At 44.0% G+C, this 23,493-nt stretch overlaps 1 protein-coding gene across 2 annotated transcripts in view; it reads right to left on the minus strand.

The window, feature by feature from the left end:
- plcg1 (phospholipase C, gamma 1) overlaps positions 1–23,493 on the minus strand; it is a 40,820-nt gene that overhangs the window by 5,788 nt on the left and 11,539 nt on the right. For both annotated transcript variants that reach the window (XM_031803632.1, XM_031803633.1), the window contains exons 6-24: positions 17,730–17,814; positions 17,525–17,608; positions 17,279–17,301; positions 17,130–17,199; positions 16,854–16,955; positions 16,040–16,158; positions 15,403–15,488; positions 8,699–8,819; positions 8,333–8,501; positions 8,075–8,197; positions 5,323–5,424; positions 4,021–4,208; positions 3,386–3,586; positions 3,132–3,251; positions 1,220–1,400; positions 1,049–1,126; positions 822–925; positions 590–683; positions 291–360 (exon numbers count right to left, since the gene is read on the minus strand). In XM_031803632.1, the coding sequence (XP_031659492.1) occupies positions 291–360; positions 590–683; positions 822–925; positions 1,049–1,126; positions 1,220–1,400; positions 3,132–3,251; positions 3,386–3,586; positions 4,021–4,208; positions 5,323–5,424; positions 8,075–8,197; positions 8,333–8,501; positions 8,699–8,819; positions 15,403–15,488; positions 16,040–16,158; positions 16,854–16,955; positions 17,130–17,199; positions 17,279–17,301; positions 17,525–17,608; positions 17,730–17,814 (2,120 nt within the window). The remainder of the gene's footprint in view (positions 1–290; positions 361–589; positions 684–821; positions 926–1,048; positions 1,127–1,219; positions 1,401–3,131; positions 3,252–3,385; positions 3,587–4,020; positions 4,209–5,322; positions 5,425–8,074; positions 8,198–8,332; positions 8,502–8,698; positions 8,820–15,402; positions 15,489–16,039; positions 16,159–16,853; positions 16,956–17,129; positions 17,200–17,278; positions 17,302–17,524; positions 17,609–17,729; positions 17,815–23,493) is intronic.

The raw sequence follows: 23,493 nt of genomic DNA on the forward strand, positions 1-23,493 counted from the left end.
GAGAGATGGAACAGTGATAACCCCACAGAGAGACAGACAGACACACACACACAGACAGACAGACAGAGAGAGGACAGTGATACCCTCAGAGAGAGAGAGAGAGAAATGGAACAGTGATAACCCCACAGAGAGAGAGAGAGAGATGGAACAGTGATAACCCCACAGAGAGAGAGTGGGTGGTGAGAGACAAAGAAAAGAAAGGGAGATACAAGTATCTAGAGGTCTTCCCGAGGCAAGGTGACCGTGCCATCTGCAGGAGGATAGAAACAGGAAGGGGAGGAGTCACTCACCAATCTGACAGGAAGACACATCTACACTTCCTCTCAGCAGGTCTCCCAGAGGACTGTTCTCTGTCAGCTGCTGTAGGAGAGGAGGGAGGGAGGGAGGGAGAGGGGGAGAGAGAGAGGGGAGACGTGAATGCTAATCGAAAAACCCAACAGCAGCATTTTACATGTTGTTGCTATAAACAATGCTAGAAAATGACAGTCCCTCTCATAGCATAGACTAGTGGCTGTAAAATGTGGATTATTAGCAGGTGGGATTATCTCATGCATATCCCAGTATGTGTCTACAGGGTAGAGGGCCTTACTGATCTGTCTGGCTCCACAGCTGAAGGACTGATCTCCTCTACATAGTTAGCAGGAAACCACAGCTGCTTCTTCCCACCACAGTCCCCCTTCCACCTGAGAGAGAGAGTTAAAACAGACACACGGAATGGGGTTTACTCTAGAAGGATGTCCTATAACCAACCCCAGATAACTCATGTAGCTCTGTGATGATTTGGATGGTGAACTTGACTTCCTGTGAGTGATGTCACTCACCATCCTCCTTCCTGTTTGTCCACGTTTTGGATGATGGCGTTCTTACTGAAGGACAATTCATCATCCCTCTGGGCCTTGTACTCATACATGGCCTTCACTGTGCACTGCAGGCCAATGTGAAGGGGTTAGGACACACACACACAATCCTTGCATTGTTACATTTGCAAAGAGAGGGAAGGAGACAGGATGTAAACACACAGGAGATCAGAGAAACGGTGCAGTCTTACCTTGAAGGTGGGCATCTGATTGGCTTCTACGTAGAACCCAGGGTTCCGCCCCTCATACAGAGACCCGTAATCCGGCTCCTGACAAATACATGACAGTTCAGAGGATATCCAACTCACTTACATTGACTACAGCAACAATCATGAGCACAAGTGTGTGTGTGGTCCACTCACAGCGGTGCCTATCTTCTCCAGCGTCTCCTCATTGATAGGGTAGCGGAGCTTCATTTTACGGTACAACGGGTGTTTCTCGTAGTAACTGATGAGATCCACCAGGCTGTCGAACTCTGACGTCCCCAACACCACTGTCTGGCCCTCCTGTTGCACCCTGCAGTGCTTGATCTTCCCCTCTGCCCTGAGGGGACGACAACACAGGGTTAAACACACACGTACGTGTCCTGCTGCATGTATTAATCATCAGGTGCTTCACAGCAATCTGAACCCAAACCCCCATAAAGAAAGAGGATGCCAAGACGAGTGGCAAGAACCCATATTGTCATGGAAGATGCTGTTCATTGTAATTAGACCAATAACTGGCCTGTACATTTTCAAAACAACCCAGTCAGTAATGCCAGAGCAGATGCTGTAACGCATGTCTCGAGAGGCCAGGTGGATGGCTGCGTGAGCTATACTAGTGATCTAATAGAGAACACGTGTCTCGAGAGGCCAGGTGGATGGCTGCGTGAGCTATACTAGTGATCTAATAGAGAACACGTGTCTCGAGAGGCCAGGTGGATGGCTGCGTGAGCTATACTAGTGATCTCATAGAGAACACGTGTCTCGAGAGGCCAGGTGGATGGCTGCGTGAGCTATACTAGTGATCTAATAGAGAACACGTGTCTCGAGAGGCCAGGTGGATGGCTGTGTGAGCTATACTAGTGATCTAATAGAGAACACGTGTCTTGAGAGGCCAGGTGGATGGCTGCGTGAGCTATACTAGTGATCTAATAGAGAACACGTGTCTCGAGAGGCCAGGTGGATGGCTGCGTGAGCTATACTAGTGATCTAATAGAGAACACGTGTCTCGAGAGTCCAGGTGGATGGCTGTGTGAGCTATACTAGTGATCTAATAGAGAACACGTGTCTCGAGAGGCCAGGTGGATGGCTGTGTGAGCTATACTAGTGATCTAATAGAGAACACGTGTCTCGAGAAGCCAGGTGGATGGCTGTGTGAGCTATACTAGTGATCTAATAGAGAACACGTGTCTCGAGAGGCCAGGTGGATGGCTGTGTGAGCTATACTAGTGATCTAATACACGTCTCGAGTTGGTCACTGCTTTGATCTTTGACTACCTGGTGTAAAATACACACACTGTGGTGCTAATAAAATCACATTGTGTGCCTAAGTTGCACTGTGCAGAAATCGCTCAGACATTTCCTGGTTGCAAAAACTCTAATTAGTTCGCCTAATTTCAGTTGTGACAAAATAAACTAGTATAGTGTAGAGAAACATCGTACCGTCTAAACCGCTGTGAAATATATTTTCCATAACCAAACATGTTGTTACAGCTGTTCGAAGCAGGTGTGTAAAACCAAAAGTGAAGATACACAAACTAAACTTAAAGGGAAGCATAGAAAGTGCATCTAGAACAGATCTACCGCGTCTTAGACTTGCATTCAAGTTGAATAGAGCTATAACTCTCATTTCTGTGAATTTGGTAGTGTCACCCATAAAGTTACATAATGTCATTAAGTTACCAATGACATGTTTTTATTTAGAGCCCTTGCCGTCCCATATTACGATTTTGTGGCTTAGGTTGCCAACTGTAGGATAAAAATAATAATAATAAATGCGCCACCAGTAAAATATTTTCAAAACCAGTTACCACTTCCTTTCTCATGAAAATCTTTAATGGGTAGAAGGCATAGAAGCTTGCACTAGGTTACTGTTCTCTGAGCTAGCTCAGTACTCTGAACGTCTTGCTTTCATAACAAGTTCTAGCAAGCTGGTGAGGCGGTAACGTGTGTCAACTTTCCTAATATCAAGTAACTAATACCGGAATGCTGCATTTCACCCATCAGTAACAACCAGAACTAACAACTCTGTCTTTTTGTTTCGTCGTTTGTTTCTATATTTGGGACTCACCTGAAAGAAATGGCAAAGGAGCTTAGCTCCGCCCTTTTTCTGACAAGGAACGCCCCATCACGTGGAACCCTCATCAGCATGTTCTCGGCGTGGCTCCGAGACAGGTTGGCATGGTACCACCTAGAACATACACTCATACTTACACACATCCTTTCTACTTTCCTTCCTACCCTCCTTCTCCTTTCATAAAGTCATCACCGACACACATGAGATTGAAATGAATGACTATCTGAAGCCTTGAGAGCTGGACGTACTCTTTGCTTTCGTGGGCGTTGGTCTGGGGCACAGGCTCAGTCAGCTTCATCTCAAACTCATTACAGCGCAGCGCTACCTGCTGGTAGTGGGTGATGAGGGCGAATAGCGTGTCAAACACCAGGTTGTCTGTCAAGTAGAACTTGGGGCTGCCCGCCTCCTGGCGAGAGTGGATGCGACAGTGCTGCACCCGGCCCGAACGCCTGTGTGGACAGTGAAAGAGAGAGACCAGGTATTGATTTGAAATGAGATGATCCCAGTTACTCAGCCCTGTCCCATGCATTAGCAGAGAGACCAGCAGCCTAGCCTACACTGTGACTGGCTACTACAGAAAATCAATAGGACAACAAGTTGGATTGATTGACCGTTCAGGTCCAAGGTTTAGGAGTGTAGCAAACCTATGGGCACCGTAGATTTGGGGGCTAGCCCTCAAGAACATACAGCACAATTATTATCTGAACTATGTGATGCAAGCAATGAGGTGGGTGAGGAGACAGAGGGTCAGGAGAAGGGGGGTTAGGTAAGTGTGCTAGGAACAGGGATGAGGAGTGGGGTGAGGCAGGTTCAGAGTGAGCTAGGAACAAGGGTGAGGAGAAGGGAGTTAGTAGAGGGTGGGGGTACAGTAGGGGAGATTTACCAGAAGGACAAGGTGTAGTCTCCTACGAACGTCTCACTCTCCCGGACCAGGAAGGACCCGTCAGGAGCGCCCGTCTCAAGACAGTACTCCGACAGCAGCCGCTCAGCTATCTGTCTCCCGTCGCGACCAGCACCCAGCTTACCATGGAACCACTTCTCTGCTATATGTTGGTCCATACCGTTAGAGACCTAGAAAGACAGAGAGTGCTAGAGTTTAATGTTGGAACCCCTATGGCAGGGTTTCCCCAAACTTGGTCCTGGGGACCCCGAGGGGGGCACTTTTTTGTTTGTTTTACCCCAACACTACACAGCTGATTCAAATGATCAAAGCTTGATGATTAGTCGAATCAGTTGTGTAGTACTAGGCCAAAAATCTAAAACGTGCACCCCTTGGAGTCCCGAGGACAGAGTTGGGGAAACCCTGTCCTATGGCATTAAGCACCATAAAGTGATGTTCTGTCCTGTATGTACTGCAGAGTGTCTGCTGCCTTTATTTTGCTGTGGTGATGTGCCACTGCAAAATCATTGCCTCTACACAATAAAAAAATATGGAACATGAAACTCTGTTGAGGAGCATTTTGCCTAGAACATTCCACATGTAATTTATCTGCAAACAAAACAAGTCATTCATAGAAAAAAAATAACAACCCCAGAGTAGAATAGTTTCTTTACCTAGTCGGCTTGTTGTTGTGTTCTATGCTAGATAAATATTCCTCTCCGTGGCTCATTCATGTTATAAGTGACATAGGAAGGGAAACGTGCATTCTGACAAGCAGTCAATGCACAACAATTATTGCAATTGCGAAAACAGCAGTTTTAATGGCTTTTGTTAAAGAGGGGAATCCCAGCTTTCCATTCCTACTTCATTTATTTCTCAACTCCTAAATATGCACAAACTGCACCATTTCAAACCCATGGGCATGGTTAAGCATGTTCTGCTCAGCAATTCAGTGAGTGCATAGGGGAGAGTGGGGCTAAATGTAACACTGGTCAATTGTAGGGTGACTTGAGGTACAACGCCTCACTACCTAAAAATGATTTATTTGAATGACTTAAATTGTGATGAGATTATATTTTTGGTTGAGCAAGAATAGTGGAAACCAGATAACATGTTGGGGGAAAAATGAACACGTAGGCCTAGATGTTATTCCGTGTTTATGCAAGTTTCTTGGGACATAAATGGATCAATATGATAACTAGTTAAGAGAACACATGAGATCTGGCTAATGATTAGCCCAATGGGGTAAATGCAGACATGCTTCAGCCTATTTATTTCAGCCCCCACTGTACCGCAATGCCTTACCTCTCTGTGCTCCTCCTCATCCTCGTTGCCTTGGTTGCTAGACGTCTCCTCCGAGTAGTAGATCTTACTGCTGGTCAGGACAAAGAAGTGAGGGTACCACTCCTGCAGAGAGAGGGGGAGATGGTGTTTGAGTTATAAAAAAGTTGCTTAAAAAAAGGTAACAGTGACAAGAGCTATGGACCATACAACCAAGGATGTACAGTGAGCTACACAAATATTGGGACAGTGACATTGGTTGTTGTTTTGGCTCTGTACTCAGCACTTCGGATTTGAAATTATACAGTGACTATAAGGTTAAAGTCAGCTTTCATTTGAGGGTTTTTTCATCCATATCTTGTGAAACCTTTTAAACTATAACACTTTTTGTACATAGTCCCCCCCCAATGTTTTGGTTGTGTTTCAGATTATTTTGTGCACAATATAAATTGATGGTAAAAAACGTATTGTGTCATTTTGGATTCACTGTTATTGTAAATAAAAATATATGTTTCTAAACACTGCTACATTCATGTGGAAGCTAGCATGATTACAGATCATTCTGAATTAATCATGATGAGTGAGAAAGTCAGAGGCATAAATAACATGAAAAAATTTATAAAAAATGCTAACCTCCCCTGGTATTAATCAGATTTGCTTGTAAAGGTGAGACGTTAGTATATCTTGGGGGTACAATATCGAACTTTCACGATTCATTCAGAACTATCTGTAATCATGGTAGCATCCATCCACAAGCACCATGCTCTACCAACTGAGCTACATTAAACGTAGAAGAGTTTAGAAATATATTCTATTCTTATTTACAATAAGGGGGGGGGGGGGGGGGGGGGGGGGTTTCTACTAAACTATATGGAATTGTTTTAAGGTCATACCAAGGATCATTTAGCTATTGGAGTTTAAGAACCCCCGAAGTATAAAATAAAAATGTAACACACTGAAAACCAGTGCCCAAAAAATATCAAAAAGGCAGTTTGTGCTGAAGTGTCTCTCCTATATCTTATATATATTTACATGTATTCAACCACATATTTTTTGGTATTAAACAGTCTCCATATATACACTACCGTTCAAAAGTTTGGGGTCACTTAGAAATTCCCTTGCCATTGAAAGAAAAGCAAATTCTTTGTCCATTAAATTAACATAAAATTTATCAGAAATACAGTATAGACATTGTTAATGTTGTAAATGACTATTGTAGCTGGAAACAGCAGATTGTTTATGGAATATCTATTTAAGGGTGGCAGGTAGCCTAGTGGTTAGAGCAGGTAGCCTAGTGGTTAGAGCAGGTAGCCTAGTGGTTAGAGCAGGTAGCCTAGTGGTTAGAGCAGGTAGCCTAGTGGTTAGAGCAGGTAGCCTAGTGGTTAGAGCAGGTAGCCTAGTGGTTAGAGCAGGTAGCCTAGTGGTTAGAGCAGGTAGCCTAGTGGTTAGAGCAGGGAGCCTAGTGGTTAGAGCAGGTAGCCTAGTGGTTAGAGCAGGTAGCCTAGTGGTTAGAACAGGTAGCCTAGTGGTTAGAGCAGGTAGCCTAGTGGTTAGAGCGTTGGGCCAGTAAGCGCAAGGTTGCTGGATCAAATTCCCGAGCGGACAAGGTACAAATCTGTCCTTCTGCCCCCGAACAAGGCAGTTCCCCGGTAGGCAATCATTGTAAATAATCATTTATTCTTAACTAGTTAAATAAAAAGGATAAAACATATGCTTGAACCTTTTTATTTAACTAGGTAAGTCAGTTAACTTTTGCAATTATGTTAGCACAGCTGAAAAATGTTGTCCTGATTAAAGAACACTGGCCTTCTTTCGACTAGTTGAGTATCTGGAGCATCAGCATTTGTGGGTTCGATTACAGGCTCAAAATGGCCTGAAACAAAGAACTTTCTTCTGAAACTCGTCAGTCTATTCTTGTTCTGCGAAATGAAGGCGAGTAATTGACAAGAAACTGAAGATCTCGTACAACGCTGTGTACTACTCCCTTCACAGAAAAGCACAAACTGTACATGTTCGTGAGAGTGTGTAACCCAAAAGGTTTGGACGCTACAGACACAAGTTGGCAGATCAGCTGTACCAACGTCAGACGAGTCTCGACACTTGTGAAAGCCGTAGAGCAAAACACTGTTCGTGAGAGTAATCTTTCCATAGAGGGGTCATAATAGTTCTGTAGGCCAAACCAGTCAGACGCTACAGATGATTTTGTGAGAAGACCAATTTTTGGGATGTCTCATGGTCTGACAAACACTGCTCTAGCTCTGCCACCTTTCACCTCAGCTGTGGAAGTGCGACATATGCAGATGCGGCGGATTGACACGTAAACAAAAAACTGATCTCTAGCTTAATGTGACATTTAACTATCCTTATTTTACTATGTTATTAGATTTCTGCCAGGGCGCAGACATCATCCTTATTAATATGGGGTTGGTCCCCCCTTTGCTGCTATAACAGCCTCCCCTCTTCTGGGAAGGCTTTCCACTAGATGTTCAAACACTGCTGCGGGAACTTGCTTCCATTTAGGCACAAGAGCATTAGTGAAGGTCTTAGCCAGAACCATGAAAACATCCCCAGATCCCCATAATTCCTCCTCCACCAAACAGTTATTGTGCTGACGTTGCTTCCAGAGGTAGTTTGGAGTCTGCAAGTCTGCACTTTAACTTCATAGTCATTGTATCATTTAAAATCCCAAGTGCTGAAGTACAGAGTCAAAACAACATGTGTCACTGTCCAACTACTTTTGGAGCTCACTGTAGATAGATAGAAAAAAAGTTATCACATGGTTGATGGGGTCCTCCAGGAAGAGAATGCCATTCTTGATGGAGTTGCTGATGTCATTCTCAGAGTAGGGAGTAGAGGTGGACACCTCCTCATAGGCACTGCCCTCTGCTAGCTTCTTATGCTGCACAAGACAGGGAGAGGAAGAGTGATGAGACCGCAGTTGGTTTATGAAGTAATTTAGCAGATGCTCTGATCCACGAGTACATTAAAATGACAACACAAACATCTTTAATTCCAAATCCACATGACCTCTGACCTTGATGAGGATCTTCCTCTTAAGCTGATTGGGTGAGGGCAATCCGTCGGCGGAGATGTCCACAGCCTTGGTAAGCAGCATTTCTCCAAAGACCTTCTTAAAGTAGGTAGCCATGTTCCTCTGCTGCACAATGCTGCAATGATCCTCTATGGACAGGATGATGGGGTAGCTGGGGAAGGAGGAAGAGGGGGAGAGGGGTCAGAGGTCAACAGCACGTCCAAGGTGAAAGGCGTGGTGGAAAGCCCCCCCCCCCCCCCCCCTTGTGAACTTCTCATTTAAATGTCATGTTCTCTTTAGAGGACAGTAGATTACTGAGTATCGCTCAAACATACAAAACACAAAGACTGTGAGCACATGGAGACTCACTCAGACGTCACAAAGGCGTGTTCCTTGATGGTCGCCAGGACATCACAGAACTTGATCTTGGTGGTGAGGGTGTGTCCATGGTAGATGACAGGCATTCCATCTGGACCATCCCAGCAGTCCACTGCCAACACACAAACTTTTTTTAATGGCATAGTAGAGATTTCTGGTCTGCATATTTGGTGAGTTGAGTGGGTGTCTGTTAAAAGGGTATGTAGGGAGTAGTAGGCTTTAACCACGTTAGTTAACCTGTTGAGTACACAAACTATAGTTTGTTTATTTTTCATTTACAAGGGCAGATACACAATCCCAGGATAAGCAGACTACGGCTGGCCATGGTTTTATGTGTAGTATGCTTAGACTAGGCCTCCACAACCAGCCTCAAAATTAAAAAGATATAAGATTTTAAAAAAATGTGATTGAAAATTATTCATTCAATGACAAAGAGAGGAAGAGACAGCATCCAGTGCCTTCAGAAAGTATTCATACCACGTGGTACAGCCACAATTCCAAATTGATGAAATAGCTTCTTTATTTCTCTCAACCAGCTACAAACAATACCCCATAATAACAAAGTGAAAACATGATTTTAGCAAATTTATTGAAAATGAAATACCTTATTTACATTAGTATTCACAACCTGAGTCAATACAGGTAAAAAATAAATAAAAACACTTTTGAAAAGGGGAATTTGTCACCTTTTGCAGCAATGACAGCTATGAGTCTTTCTGGGTATGTCGGAGTTTTGCACACCTGGATTGTACAATAATTGGCCATTATTATTAGAAAAATTATTCAAGCTCCGTCAAGTTGGTTGTTGATTATTGCTACACCACTTTTCCAAGTCTTGACATAAATCTGTTTGAAATCTAAGTAAAACTTGGCAGCTCAGGAACATTCACTGTCTTCTTGGTAGGCAACTCATATATCTATCCATTTACACACACACACACACACACACACAGCCAAAGGTTTGGACACCTACTCATTCAAGGGTTTTTCTTTATTTGTACTATTCTCTACATTGTATTATAATAGTGATGACATCAAAACTATGAACACATGTAATCATGTAACAAAAAAAACAAAAAAAGTTAAATCAAAATATATTTTTTATTATTCAAAAAGTAACCAGTCTTTGCCTTAACAGCTTTGCACAGTCTTCGCATTCTCTCAACCAGCTTCACCTGGAATGCTTTTCCAACAGTCTCAAAAGAGATCCCACAATTGATGAGCACTTGTTGGCTGCTTTTCCTTCACTCTGCAGTCCAACTCATTCCAAACCATCTCAATTGGGTTGAGGTTGTGAAGGCCAGGTCACCTGATGCAGCACACCATCACTCTCCTTCTTGGACAAATAGCCCTGGAGGTGTGCTGGGTCATTGTCCTGTTCAAAAATAAATGACAGTCCCACTAAGCCCAACCCAGATGGGACGGCGTATTGCTGCAGAAACATGTGGTAGCCTTGCCGGTTAAGTGTGCCTTGAATTCTAAATAAATCACAGACGGTGTCACCAGCAAAGCCCCCCCACACATTCTCCTCCATGCTTCATGGTGGGAACTTCACACATTCACCTACAACACATCTCACAAAGACACTGATCAGACCAAAGGACAGATTTCCACCAGTCTAATGTCCATTGTTCACATTTCTTGGCCCAAGCAAGTCTCTTCCTTCTTCTTGGTATCCTTCAGTAGTGGTTTCTCTGCAGCAATTCCACCATGAGGCCTGATTCACGCAGTCTCCACTTCACAGTTGATGTTGAGATGTGTCTGTTACTTGAACACTTAAGCATTTATTTCGGCTGCAATTTCTGAGGCTGGTAACGAATGAACTTATCCTCTGAGCTGTTCTTGCCATAATATGGACTTGGTATTTTACCAAATAGACAATAGACAAGATGGCCCTACCTTGTCACAAAACAACTGATTGGCTCAAACGCATCAAGGAAGAAATTCCACAAATTAACAAACCACACTTGTTAATTGAAATGCATTTCATATAGGACTATAGGGCTATAGTATGCCTCAATTTGTATTAATCTCACCCTCCCAGATTTACATTGTTTTCTTTTATATCTTGAAAATATTCGAGCAGCTTTACTTTAAGGGATTTTAATCAGAAAGACTGCAACCTTATTTACATTCTGACACCTCATGGTTGACAGAATACCAAGAGTGTGCAAAGCTGTCATCAAGGCAAAGGTTGGCTACTTTGAATTATCTCAAATATATTTGTTTAACACCTTTTTGGATACTACATGATTCCATGTGTTATTTCATAGTTGATGTCTTCACTGTTATTATACAATGTAGAAAATAGTAAAAATAAAGAGAAACCCTTGAAAGAGTAAGTGTGAACAAACTTTTGACTGGTACTGTATATGTACAGTGGGGCAAAAAAGTATTTAGTCAGCCACCAATTGTGCAAGTTCTGCCACTTAAAAAGATGAGAGGCCTGTAATTTTCATTATATACTTCAACTATGACAGACAAAATGAGAAGAAAAAAAATCTAGAAAATCACATTGTAGGATTTTTTTATGAATTTACTTGCAAATTATGGTGGAAAATAAGTATTTGGTCACCTACAAACAAGCAAGATTTCTGGCTCTCACAGACCTGTAACTTCTTCTTTAAGAGGCTCCTCTCTCCTCCACTCGTTACCTATATTAATGGCATCTGTTTGAACTTGTTATCAGTATAAAAGACACCTGTCCACAACCTCAAACAGTCACACTCCAAACTCCACTATGGCCAAGACCAAAGAGCTGTCAAAGGACACCAGAAACAAAATTGTAGACCTGCACCAGGCGGGGAAGACTGAATCTGCAATAGGTAAGCAGCTTGGTTTGAAGAAATCAACTGCAATTATTAGGAAATGGTAGACATACAAGACCACTGATAATCTCCCTCGATCTGGGGCTCCACGCAAGATCTCACCCCGTGGGGTCAAAATGATCACAAGAACGTGAGCAAAAATCCCAGAACCACACGGGGGGGACCTAGTGAATGACCTGCAGAGAGCTGGGACCAAAGTCACAAAGCTTACCATCAGTAACACACTACGCCGCCAGGGACTCAAATCCTGCAGTGCGAGACGTGTCCCCCTGCTTAAGCCAGTACATGTCCAGGCCCGTCTGAAGTTTGCTAGAGAGCATTTGGATGATCCAGAAGAAGATTGGGAGAATGTCTGAATGGTCAGATGAAACCAAAATATAACTTTTTGGTAAAAACTCAACTCGTCGTGTTTGGAGGACAAAGAATGCTGAGTTGCATCCAAAGAACACCATACCTACTGTGAAGCATGGGGGTGGAAACATCATGCTTTGGGGCTGTTTTTCTGCAAAGGGACCAGGACGACTGATCCGTGTAAAGGAAAGACTGAATGGGGCCATGTATCGTGAAATTGAGTGAAAACCTCCTTCCATCAGCAAGGGCATTGAAGATGAAACGTGGCTGGGTCTTTCAGCATGACAATGATCCCAAACACACCGCCCGGGCAACGAAGGAGTGGCTTCGTAAGAAGCATTTCAAGGTCCTGGAGTGGCCTAGCCAGTCTCCAGATCTCAACCCCATAGAAAATCTTTGGAGGGAGTTGAAAGTCAGTGTTGCCCAGCAACAGCCCCAAAACATCACTGCTCTAGAGGAGATCTGCATGGAGGAATGGGCCAAAATACCAGCAACAGTGTGAAAACCTTGTGAAGACTTACAGAAAACGTTTGACCTCTGTTATATACCCTTTGTTGGCAATGACAAAGTATTGAGATAAGTATTTGGTCAATAACAAAAGTTTATTTTCCACCATAATTTGCAAATAAATTCATTAAAAATCCTACAATGTGATTTTCTGGATTTTTTTCCTCATTTTGTCCGTCATAGTTGAAGTGTACCTATGATGAACATTACAGGCCTCTCATCTTTTTAAGTGGGAGAACTTGCACAATTGGAGGCTGACTAAATACTTTTTTGCCCCACAGTATGTAGTCAGAAGTTTACATACACCTTAGCCAAATACATTTCAACTCAGTTTCACAATTCCATTTAATCCAAGTAAAAATTCCCTGTCTTAGGTCAGTTAGGATTCCGCTTTATGTTAAGAATGTGAAATGTCAGAATATTAGTAGAGAGAATGATTTATTTAAGCTTTTATTTCTTTCTTCACATTCCCAGTGGGTCAGAAGTTTACAGTCTCAATTAGTATTTGGTAGCATTGCCTTTAAATTGTTTAACTTGTGTCAAACGTTTCAAGTAGCCTTCCACAAGCTTCCCACAAAAAGTTGGGTGAATTTTGGCCCATTCCTCCTGACAGAGCTGGTGTAACTGAGTCAGGTTTGTAGGCATCCTTGCTCGCACACACTTTTTCAGTTCTGCCCAGAAATTCTCTATAGGTTTGAGGTCAGGGCTTTGTGATGGCCACTCCAATACCTTGACTTTCTTGTCCTTAAACCATTATGCCACAAACTTTGGAAGTATGCTTGGTGTCATCCTCCATTTGGAAGACCCATTTGCAACCAAGCTTTAACTTCCCTACTGATGTTTGAGATGGTGCTGCAATATACCCATATATTTTCCTCCCTCATGATGCCATCTATCTTGAAGTGCTCCAGTCCCTCCTGCAGCAAAGCACCCCCACAACCTGATGCTGCCACCCCCATGCTTCACGGTTGGGATGGTGTTCTTCGGCTTGCAAGCCTACCCCTTTTCCTCCAAACATAACGATGGTCATTATGGCCAAACAGTTCTTTTTTGTTTTATCAGACCAGAGGACATTTCTCCAAAAAGCACAATCTTTGTCCCCATATGCAGTTGCAAACCGTAGTCTGGCTTTTTTATGGCAGTTTTGGAGCAGTAGTGGCTTCTTCCTTGCTGAGCGGCCTTTCAGGTTATGTCGATATCGGACTCGTTTTACTGTGGACATAGATACTTTTGTACCCGCTTCCTCCAGCATCTTTACAAGGTCCCTTGCTGTTGTTCTGAGATTGATTTGCACTTTTCGCACCAAAGTACATTCATCTTTAGGAGACAGAACACGTCTCCTTCCTGAGCGGTATGACGGCTGCGTGGTCCCATGGTGTTTATACTTGCGTACTATTGTTTGTACAGATGAACGTGGTACCTTCAGGCATTTGGAAATTGCTCCCAAGGATGAACCAGACTTGGAGGTCTACAAATTATTTTCTGAGGTTTGGCTGATTTATTTTGATTTTCCCATGATGTCAAGCAAAGAGGGACTGAGTTTGAAGGTAGGCCTTGAAATATAGGCTAATTGACAATTTGAGTCAATTGGATATCAGAAGCTTCTAAAGCCATGACATTTTCTGGAATTTTCCAAGCTGTTTAAAAGGCAGTGTCAACTTTGTGTATGTAAACTTGTGTTTAAGTTATTATCCTGGTGATAGGTGAATTTTCTCCCACTGTCTGTTAGAAAACAGACAACCATGTTTCCTCTAGGATATTGCCGGTGCTTAACTATTCAGTTTCTTTTTATGCAAAAAATTAAAATACATAGTCCTTGCCAATGACAAGCATACCCATAACATAATGCAGCCACTACCTTATGCTTGAAAATATGAAGAGTGGTACTCAGTGATGTGTTGTGTTGGATTTTGATTTTTTTAAATTCTTCCTTTCTTCTGTTGTACTTTAGTGCCTTATTGCAAACAGGATGCATGTTTTGTAATATTTTTTATTCTGTACAGGCCTCCTTTACGTTAGTATTGTGGAGTAACTACAATGTTGAGCCATCCTCAGGTTTCTCCCATCACAGCCATGTAACTGTTTTAAAGTCACCATTGGCCTCTTGGTGAAATCCCTGAGCAGTTTAATTCCTCCCCGGCAACTGAGTTAAGGATGACTATCTTTGTAGTGACTGGGTGTATTGATACACCATCCAAAGTGTCATTAAATAACTTTGCCATGCTCAAAAGGGATATTCAACATCTACTTTTTAAATTTTGACTCATCTACCAATAGGTGCCACTCTTTGCGAGGCATTAGGAAATTCAATGATCAACAAAGGGACCGTACCGATAACTGAATGTGTAAGTTAGAGATGAGGTAGCCATTCAAAAATGATGTTAAACACTATTATTGCACACAGAGTGAGTCCATGTAACTCATTTTGTGACTTGTTAAGCAGATGTTTTATTTAGGCTTGCCATAAAGTGGTTTAATACTTACTGACCCAAGACATTTCATGTTTTCATTTAATTAATTTGTTAAAAAATAATTCCACTTTGACATTATGGGGTATTATGTAGGCCAGTGACAACATCTCAACTTAATCCATTTTAAATTCAGGCTGTAACAAAATGTGGAGAAAGTCAAGATGTCTGAATACTTTCTAAAGGCCGTGTGTGTGTGTGTGTGTGTGTGTGTGTGTGTGTGTGTGTGTGAGAGAGAGTGTGTGTGTGTATATAACACACATAAAAAAATGGACTTCCTGGTTTAAATCAAGATGAAATATTAAAGTGTCATATGTGCCTTTCTGAACGGAGCAGCAGTGCAGACTGTCTCTAAAAATAGTCAGATCCTTTAGAAACCGGTCTGAACAGTGTTCCCTCACTACCAGTGCAGTGATACAGTATATGAAGTGTGTTTGTCATGCAGTCATGCAGATATTGTGGAGAAGAGTGGCTTTAGGTCTGAAAGAAAGTGGGTTATGGAGAGAGTAAAGTCAGGTGTGTGTGTATATAATAAACTCACACTCGATGCAGCGGCAGCCCATCCTCAGACAGCGTGCGTACGCTTCCAGGGACGACTCACTAGAAAACTGGTCACCTGTCAGGTAGCTAAACACACACACACACACACACACACACACACACAACATCAGATAGTCTACAGAAGCCTCCTTTCCCTTCATCCTGTGTTCTTCACATCCCCTTCCATGTCAGTAGTGAAACAGAATCAAAAAGGTATTTCTGTGTTTGTTGGTTAGCGTAAACACCCCTTTCTCACTTAGCCAGGCAATTCAGACTTTATCAAAGCAACATGGACATTTTCATTCCTCACTTCCAGGAGTATTGTTTCACAGCCAACACAAAAGGTTATCACATTAACCTCTTCTCACCATGTTTTCAATGGGAGGAAAATGACATTTTCCTACACAATCAAAGCCCAGTTCTCATTGTTAAAAAGGAATTGTTAGATAATACCAATTTAATCTGATATACATCAGAACTGTAGGACACAAATCCCCTTGGACTAGGGAAAAACGTCTGGGAAACTCTGCTTTCTCTCTTACCATTCATGTGAAGCCAGCATTAGCACAACACTCATTTCAAATACAGTAATCCATTCCCCCCCCCCCCCCCCCCCGCCCCACTCCCTCTGTTCTTACGTGTTATGAGATGAGGATATCCAGTAATGAGACAGGGGGTTGTTCATGTCTTCAGGACACACCTGGTCCAGGGCTGAGTCCCAGACGGTGTTCTCTTTGGAAAATAGGTATGTCAGGAACTAGACCGAGGGAAGACATGCAATCAATATTAGGGTTCTGATGAATGCAAAGAGACAGTCCAATGAAGAGCACTACCATGCGAAAACCAGGCACCCTTTGTGATTGTGTTCAACTGAAAGTCAGAGTTTTTTACTAATCACAGGCCCAGACATATGAAATGTACCATCCTGTAGGTAGACACTAGAGGCACTTCCTTTGTCAGAAATTTCAGACAAGTCACGTGGTTTGACAATAACTAATGTCTCCTTTCCACAGAACTCAGGCACATTCAGGTCACCAGCAAGATGTGGGTGTTCTATTCCAAATGAAGTTATATAATGTGAAATGAAATTTTATTGGTCACATACACATATTTAGCAGGTGTTATTGTGGATGAGGCAAAATGCTTGTGTTCCTAGCTCCAACAGTGCAGTAATATCTAACAATAATACACACTAATCTAAAAGTTAAATAATGGAATTAAGAAATATATAAATATTAGGATGAGCAATGTCTGTTGGATGTACTCTCACCACTGTGTAACATGAAAATAGTTCAATCATGGTACTTTAATTTTATTGCCTCGGAGAGAGAGAGAGAGAGAGAGAGAGAGGAGGGGGTGCGATTAGTCTCCCTAGGTAGACGGGTTGTTAACAATGTTCTCTAGTTCTGGGATTTCAGAGGCTAGGGGACAAGCTTAAGAGTGAGAAGGTACCTCATCTTGGTGGAAGAAGGGTTGTTCCACCTCCCTCAGTGGGTCCTTCAGGTACCCAAACATAAACTCCTGCACCTTATTGTTGTCAGTGGCCCACAGCTCCTACGAACACACACAACACATTATGTTATTCAGGTCATTTGATCTCCTTGTGTATTAACACATAACATCTTTACAAAATAACTAGTTAATAAAGTGTATGACAAGTCAAGCGTTGTGTTGTAACCGAATCCCTAGGAACTTAGATAGATGATAATGCTATATCATCCAGTATACCTTCTGGGCCTCCAGAAGGAAAGTCTTGAAGTCTTCTAGTAAGATCTTCTGCTCTGGTCTCTCAATGAACCTGACAGAGGGAGAGAGGTGTTACACAACTCACATCTACAGTATAACATGATGCTCAGGCTGGGTGTGTGAGTATCTACCTCTGTAGAAAAGGAATCTCCATCTGAAAGACAAAAGTAAAGAAAATGATTAAACACAATAAACCTTGTCGTTTCAGTATGACAACACAGCTCTCGTCTGTCTGCCTGCCTGCTGGGCCTAACGGTTCCTACCAGAGGCTCTGTGGGTTTTAACAGGCATCTTGATTCGGGAGCCATTTGAGAAGCAGACAGACAGAGAGAGGGGGTGAGAGAGAAGATTAGGAGAGAAGGCTGAAGAGGACTTACAGCTTTCTGGGCGTCAAACATCAGGCTGCGATAGAGCTGGGAAAACTGGCTAAAGGACACGTCTCCATTCCTCAACTCCGAGTCCTGAGAGAAAGAGTGAGAGGAGAGGGGGCAATGTTGCCACAGGGTTCGGATGACACTGGAAACACACACACTGGTGGGGAGGGGGTATTAGGGAAATGTGATGAGTGTGTGAGGATGTTACCGGAAGTTTCTCTCTTAGGAACTTCATGTTGGGGACCCTGTAGTTAACCTGGCACAGCATGCTCTTCAGATCCTTACAGGATATCCTAAAATACACACAACGCCAAACACACAAATGAAGATGTGCACACACACACACTTCTGGAAGAGTACCATGTCGTGACATCACCTCAGGACTACTTAAAGGAAGCTACTTCTGAATGGGGAGGGGGGGGGGTGCTCGCTCACACACACACAAACACCAGGAAGCTGTGCAGGTCTGTGGCTGAAAGGTTAGTTCTTTCACACCTCCACATCACGTACACACACCAACCGGAGCTGATAGGAAGCTTCTTCAAAAACTATTAAGCTGTGCTCATTCCCTAGTTGTACATACAGTGCATTTGGAAAGTATACAGACCCCTTCCCTTTTTCCACATTTTGTTACGTTACATCCTTATTCTAAAATTGATTAAATAAAAACATTTCCTCAATCTTTTTTTAATACATTTTTTAAACTAGGCAAGCCAGTTAAGAACAAATTCTTATTTTCAATGACGGCCTAGGAACAGTGGGTTAACTGCCTGTTCAGGGGCAGAACGACAGATTTGTACCTTGTCAGCTCGGGGATTTGAACTTGAAACCTTTCGGTTACTAGTCCAACGCTCTAACCACTAGGCTACCCTACACACACACACACACACACACCACACACACACACACATATACCCCTACACACACACACACACACAATACCCCTACACACACACTACCCCTACACACACACACAATACCCCTACACACACATAACCCCTACACACACACACACACAATACCCCTACACAACACACACAATACCCTACACACACACAATACCCCTACACACACACACATACCCCTACACACACACTACCCCTACACACACACACACACAATACCCTACACACACACACACACAATACCCCTACACACACACAATACCCCTACACACACACAATACCCCTACACACACACACACACACACACACAATACCCCTACACACACACACACACACACACAATACCCCTACACACACACACACAATACCCCTACACACACACACACAATACCCCTACCACACAACACAATACCCTACACACACACACACACACACAATACCCCTACACACACACACAATACCCCTACACCACACACACACACACAATACCCCTACACACACACACAATACCCCTACACACACACACACAATACCCCTACACACACACACAATACCCCTACACACCACACACACACACAATACCCCTACACACACACACAATACCCCTACACACACACACACAATACCCCTACACACACACACACAATACCCCTACACACACACACAAATACCCCTACACACACACACACACACACACTACCCCTACACACACACACCACCAACCCCTACACACACACACACACAATACCCCTACACACACACACACACAATACCCCTACACACACAATACCCCTACACACACACACACACACAATACCCCTACACACACACACACACAATACCCCTACACACACACACACACACACACACAATACCCCTACACAAACACACACACACACAATACCCCTACACACACACACACACAATACCCCTACACACACCCAATCCCCTACACAACACAACACACAATACTACCCCTACACCATACCCCTACACACACACAATACCCCTACACACAATACCCCTACACACAATACCCCTACACACAATACCCCTACACACAATACCCCTACACACACACACCCCTACACACACAATACCCCTAAACACACACACACAATACCCCTACACACACACACACACACACACACAATACCCCTACAACACACCACACAACAATAATACCCCTACACACACACATACCCCTACACACACCACAATACCCTACACACACACACACACCCAATACCCCTACCCCTACACACACACAACAATACCCCTACCACCAATACCCCTACAACACACAATACCCCTACACACAATACCCCTACAACAATAACCCCTACAACCCACACACACAAATACCCCTACACACACACACACACGCACACACAATACCCCTACACACACACACACAATACCCCTACACACACACACAATACCCCTACACACACACACAATACCCCTACACACACACAATACCCCTACAACACACACACAATACCCCTACACACACACACACACACACAATACCCCTACACACACACACAATACCCCTACACACACACACACACACAATACCCCTACACACACACACAATACCCCTACACACACACACAATACCCCTACACACACAACACACACACACAATACCCTACACACACACACAATACCCCTACACACACACAACATACCCCTACACACACACAATACCCCTACACACACACACAATACCCCTACACCACACACACACACAATAAGACCCCTACACACACACACCATACCCCTACACACACACAATACCCCCTCACACCACAAACCCCAATACCCTCACACACACACAATACCCCTACACACACACACAATACCCCTACACACACACACCACACACAATACCCCTACACACACACACAATACCCCTACACACACACACACACACAATACCCCTACACACACACACAATACCCCTACAACACACACACCACACAATACCCCTACACACACACACAATACCCCTACACACACACACAATACCCCTACACACACACACATACCCCTACACACACACACAATACCCCTACACACACACCACCTACCCCTACACACACACCACACAATACCCTACACACACACACACAATACACACCCCTACACACACACACACACAATACCCCTACACACACACACAATACCCCTACACACACAACAATACCCCTACACACACACAACCCCTACACACACACACACACAATACCCCTACACACACACAATACCCCTAACACACACAATACCCCTACACACACACAATACTATACCCCTCACACACACACACCCACACACACACAATACCCTACACACACACACAATACCCCTACACACACACAAATACCCCTACACACACACAATACCCCTACACACACACACACACACACTACCCCTACACACCACACACACACACCACAATAACCCCTACACAACCAACACACACAATACCCCTACACAACAAACACACACAATAACCCCTACACACACCACAATACCCCTACACACACACAATACCCCTACACACACACACACACAATACCCCTACACACACACAATATCCCTACACACACACACACACACACACACACAATACCCCTACACACACACACACACACACACACACACAAATACCCCTACACACACAATACCCCTACACACACACACACACAATACCCCTACACAAACACACACACACAATACCCCTACACACACACACAATACCCCTACACACACACACAATACCCCTACACACACACCACTACCCCTACCCACACACAATACCCCTACACACACAACACACAATACCCTACACACACCACACAATACCCCTACACACACACACAATACCCTACACACACACACAATACCCCTACACACACACATACCCCTACACACACACAATACCCCTACACACACACACAATACCCCTACACACACACACACACACACACAATACCCCTACACACACAATACCCCTACACACACACACACAATACCCTACCCCACACCACACCACAATACCCCTACACACACACACACACACACACAATACCCCTACACACACACACACAATACCCCTACACACACACACACAACACACACACAATACCCCTACACACACACACACACACAATACCCCTACACACACACACACAATACCCTACACACACACACAATACCCCTACAACACACAATACCCCTACACACACAATACCCCTACACCACACACCACCACACACACACAATACCCAACACCCACACACATACCCCTACACACACACACACAATACCCCTACACACACACACACAATACCCCTACACACACACACAATACCCCTACACACACACAATACCCCTACACACACCACACACAACACCCCTACACACACACACACAATACCCCTACACACACACACAATACCCCTACACACACACAAAACACACACCCATACCCCTACACACACACACAATACCCTACACACACACACAATACCCCTACACCACACACACACAATACCCTACACACACACACTACCCCTACACACACACACACTACCCCTACACACACACACACTACCCCTACACACACACACACACACACACACACTACCCCTACACACACACCACACACACCCCACTACCCTACACACACACACACACACACACTACACACACACACTACCCCTACACACACACACACACAATACCCCTACACACACACACACACACAATACTGTGTGAATCTAAGTGTGCGTTCTCTAATTCTCTAATTCTCTCTCTTCTCTCTTTTCTTTCTCTCTCTCGGAGGACCTGAGCCCTAGGACCATGCCCCAGGACTACCTGACATGATGACTCCTGCTGTCCCCGTCTAACTGGCCATGCTGCTGCTCCAGTTTCAACTTCCACCTGACTGTGCTGCTGGCTGCTCAGTTTCAACTGTTTCTGCCTTATTATTATTCGACCATGCTGGTCATTTATGAACATTGAACATCTTGACCAGTTCTGTTCTAATCTCCACCCGGCACAGCCAGAAGAGGACTGGCCACCCCACATAGCCTGGTTCCTCTCTAGGTTTCTTCCTAGGTATTGGCCTTTCTAGGGAGTTTTTCCTAGCCACCGTGCTTCTCCACCTGCATTGCTTGCTGTTTGGGGTTTTAGGCCGGGTTTCTGTACAGCACTTTGAGATATCAGCTGATGTACGAAGGGCTATATAAATAAATTTGATTTGATTTGATTTGAATACCCCTACACACAATACCCCTACACACACACACAATACCCCTACACACAATACCCCTACACACACAATACCCCTACACACACACACACAATACCCCTACACACACACAATACCCCTACACACACAATACCCCTACACACACAATACCCCTACACACACACACACACACACACACACACACAATACCCCTACACACACACATACCCCTACACACACACACACACACAATACCCCTACACACACAACAATACCCCTACACACACCACACACACACAAACCCTACACACACACACACACACAATACCCCTAAACAACACACACACCCAATACCCCTACACACACACCAATACCCCTACACACACACACACACACACACAATACCCCTACACACACACACACACACAATACCCCTACACCACACACACACACACAATACCCCTACACACACACACTACCCCTACACACACACACAATACCCCTACAACACACACACAATCCCCTACACACACACACAATACCCCTACCAACACAATAACCCCTACACACAATACCCCTACACCCACACACAATACCCCTACACACACACACACAATACCCCTACACACACACCACACAATACCCCGCCACCTACACACACACACAATACCTACACAACACACAGCACAATACCCCTACACACACACACACACTAACCCTACACCACACACACAATACCCCTACACCACACACACACACAATACCCCTACACACACACACACAATACCCCTACACACACACACACA

Source organism: Oncorhynchus kisutch, linkage group LG24 (assembly GCF_002021735.2).
Source record: "Oncorhynchus kisutch isolate 150728-3 linkage group LG24, Okis_V2, whole genome shotgun sequence".
In the NCBI taxonomy this organism is placed as follows: Eukaryota; Metazoa; Chordata; class Actinopteri; order Salmoniformes; family Salmonidae; genus Oncorhynchus; species Oncorhynchus kisutch.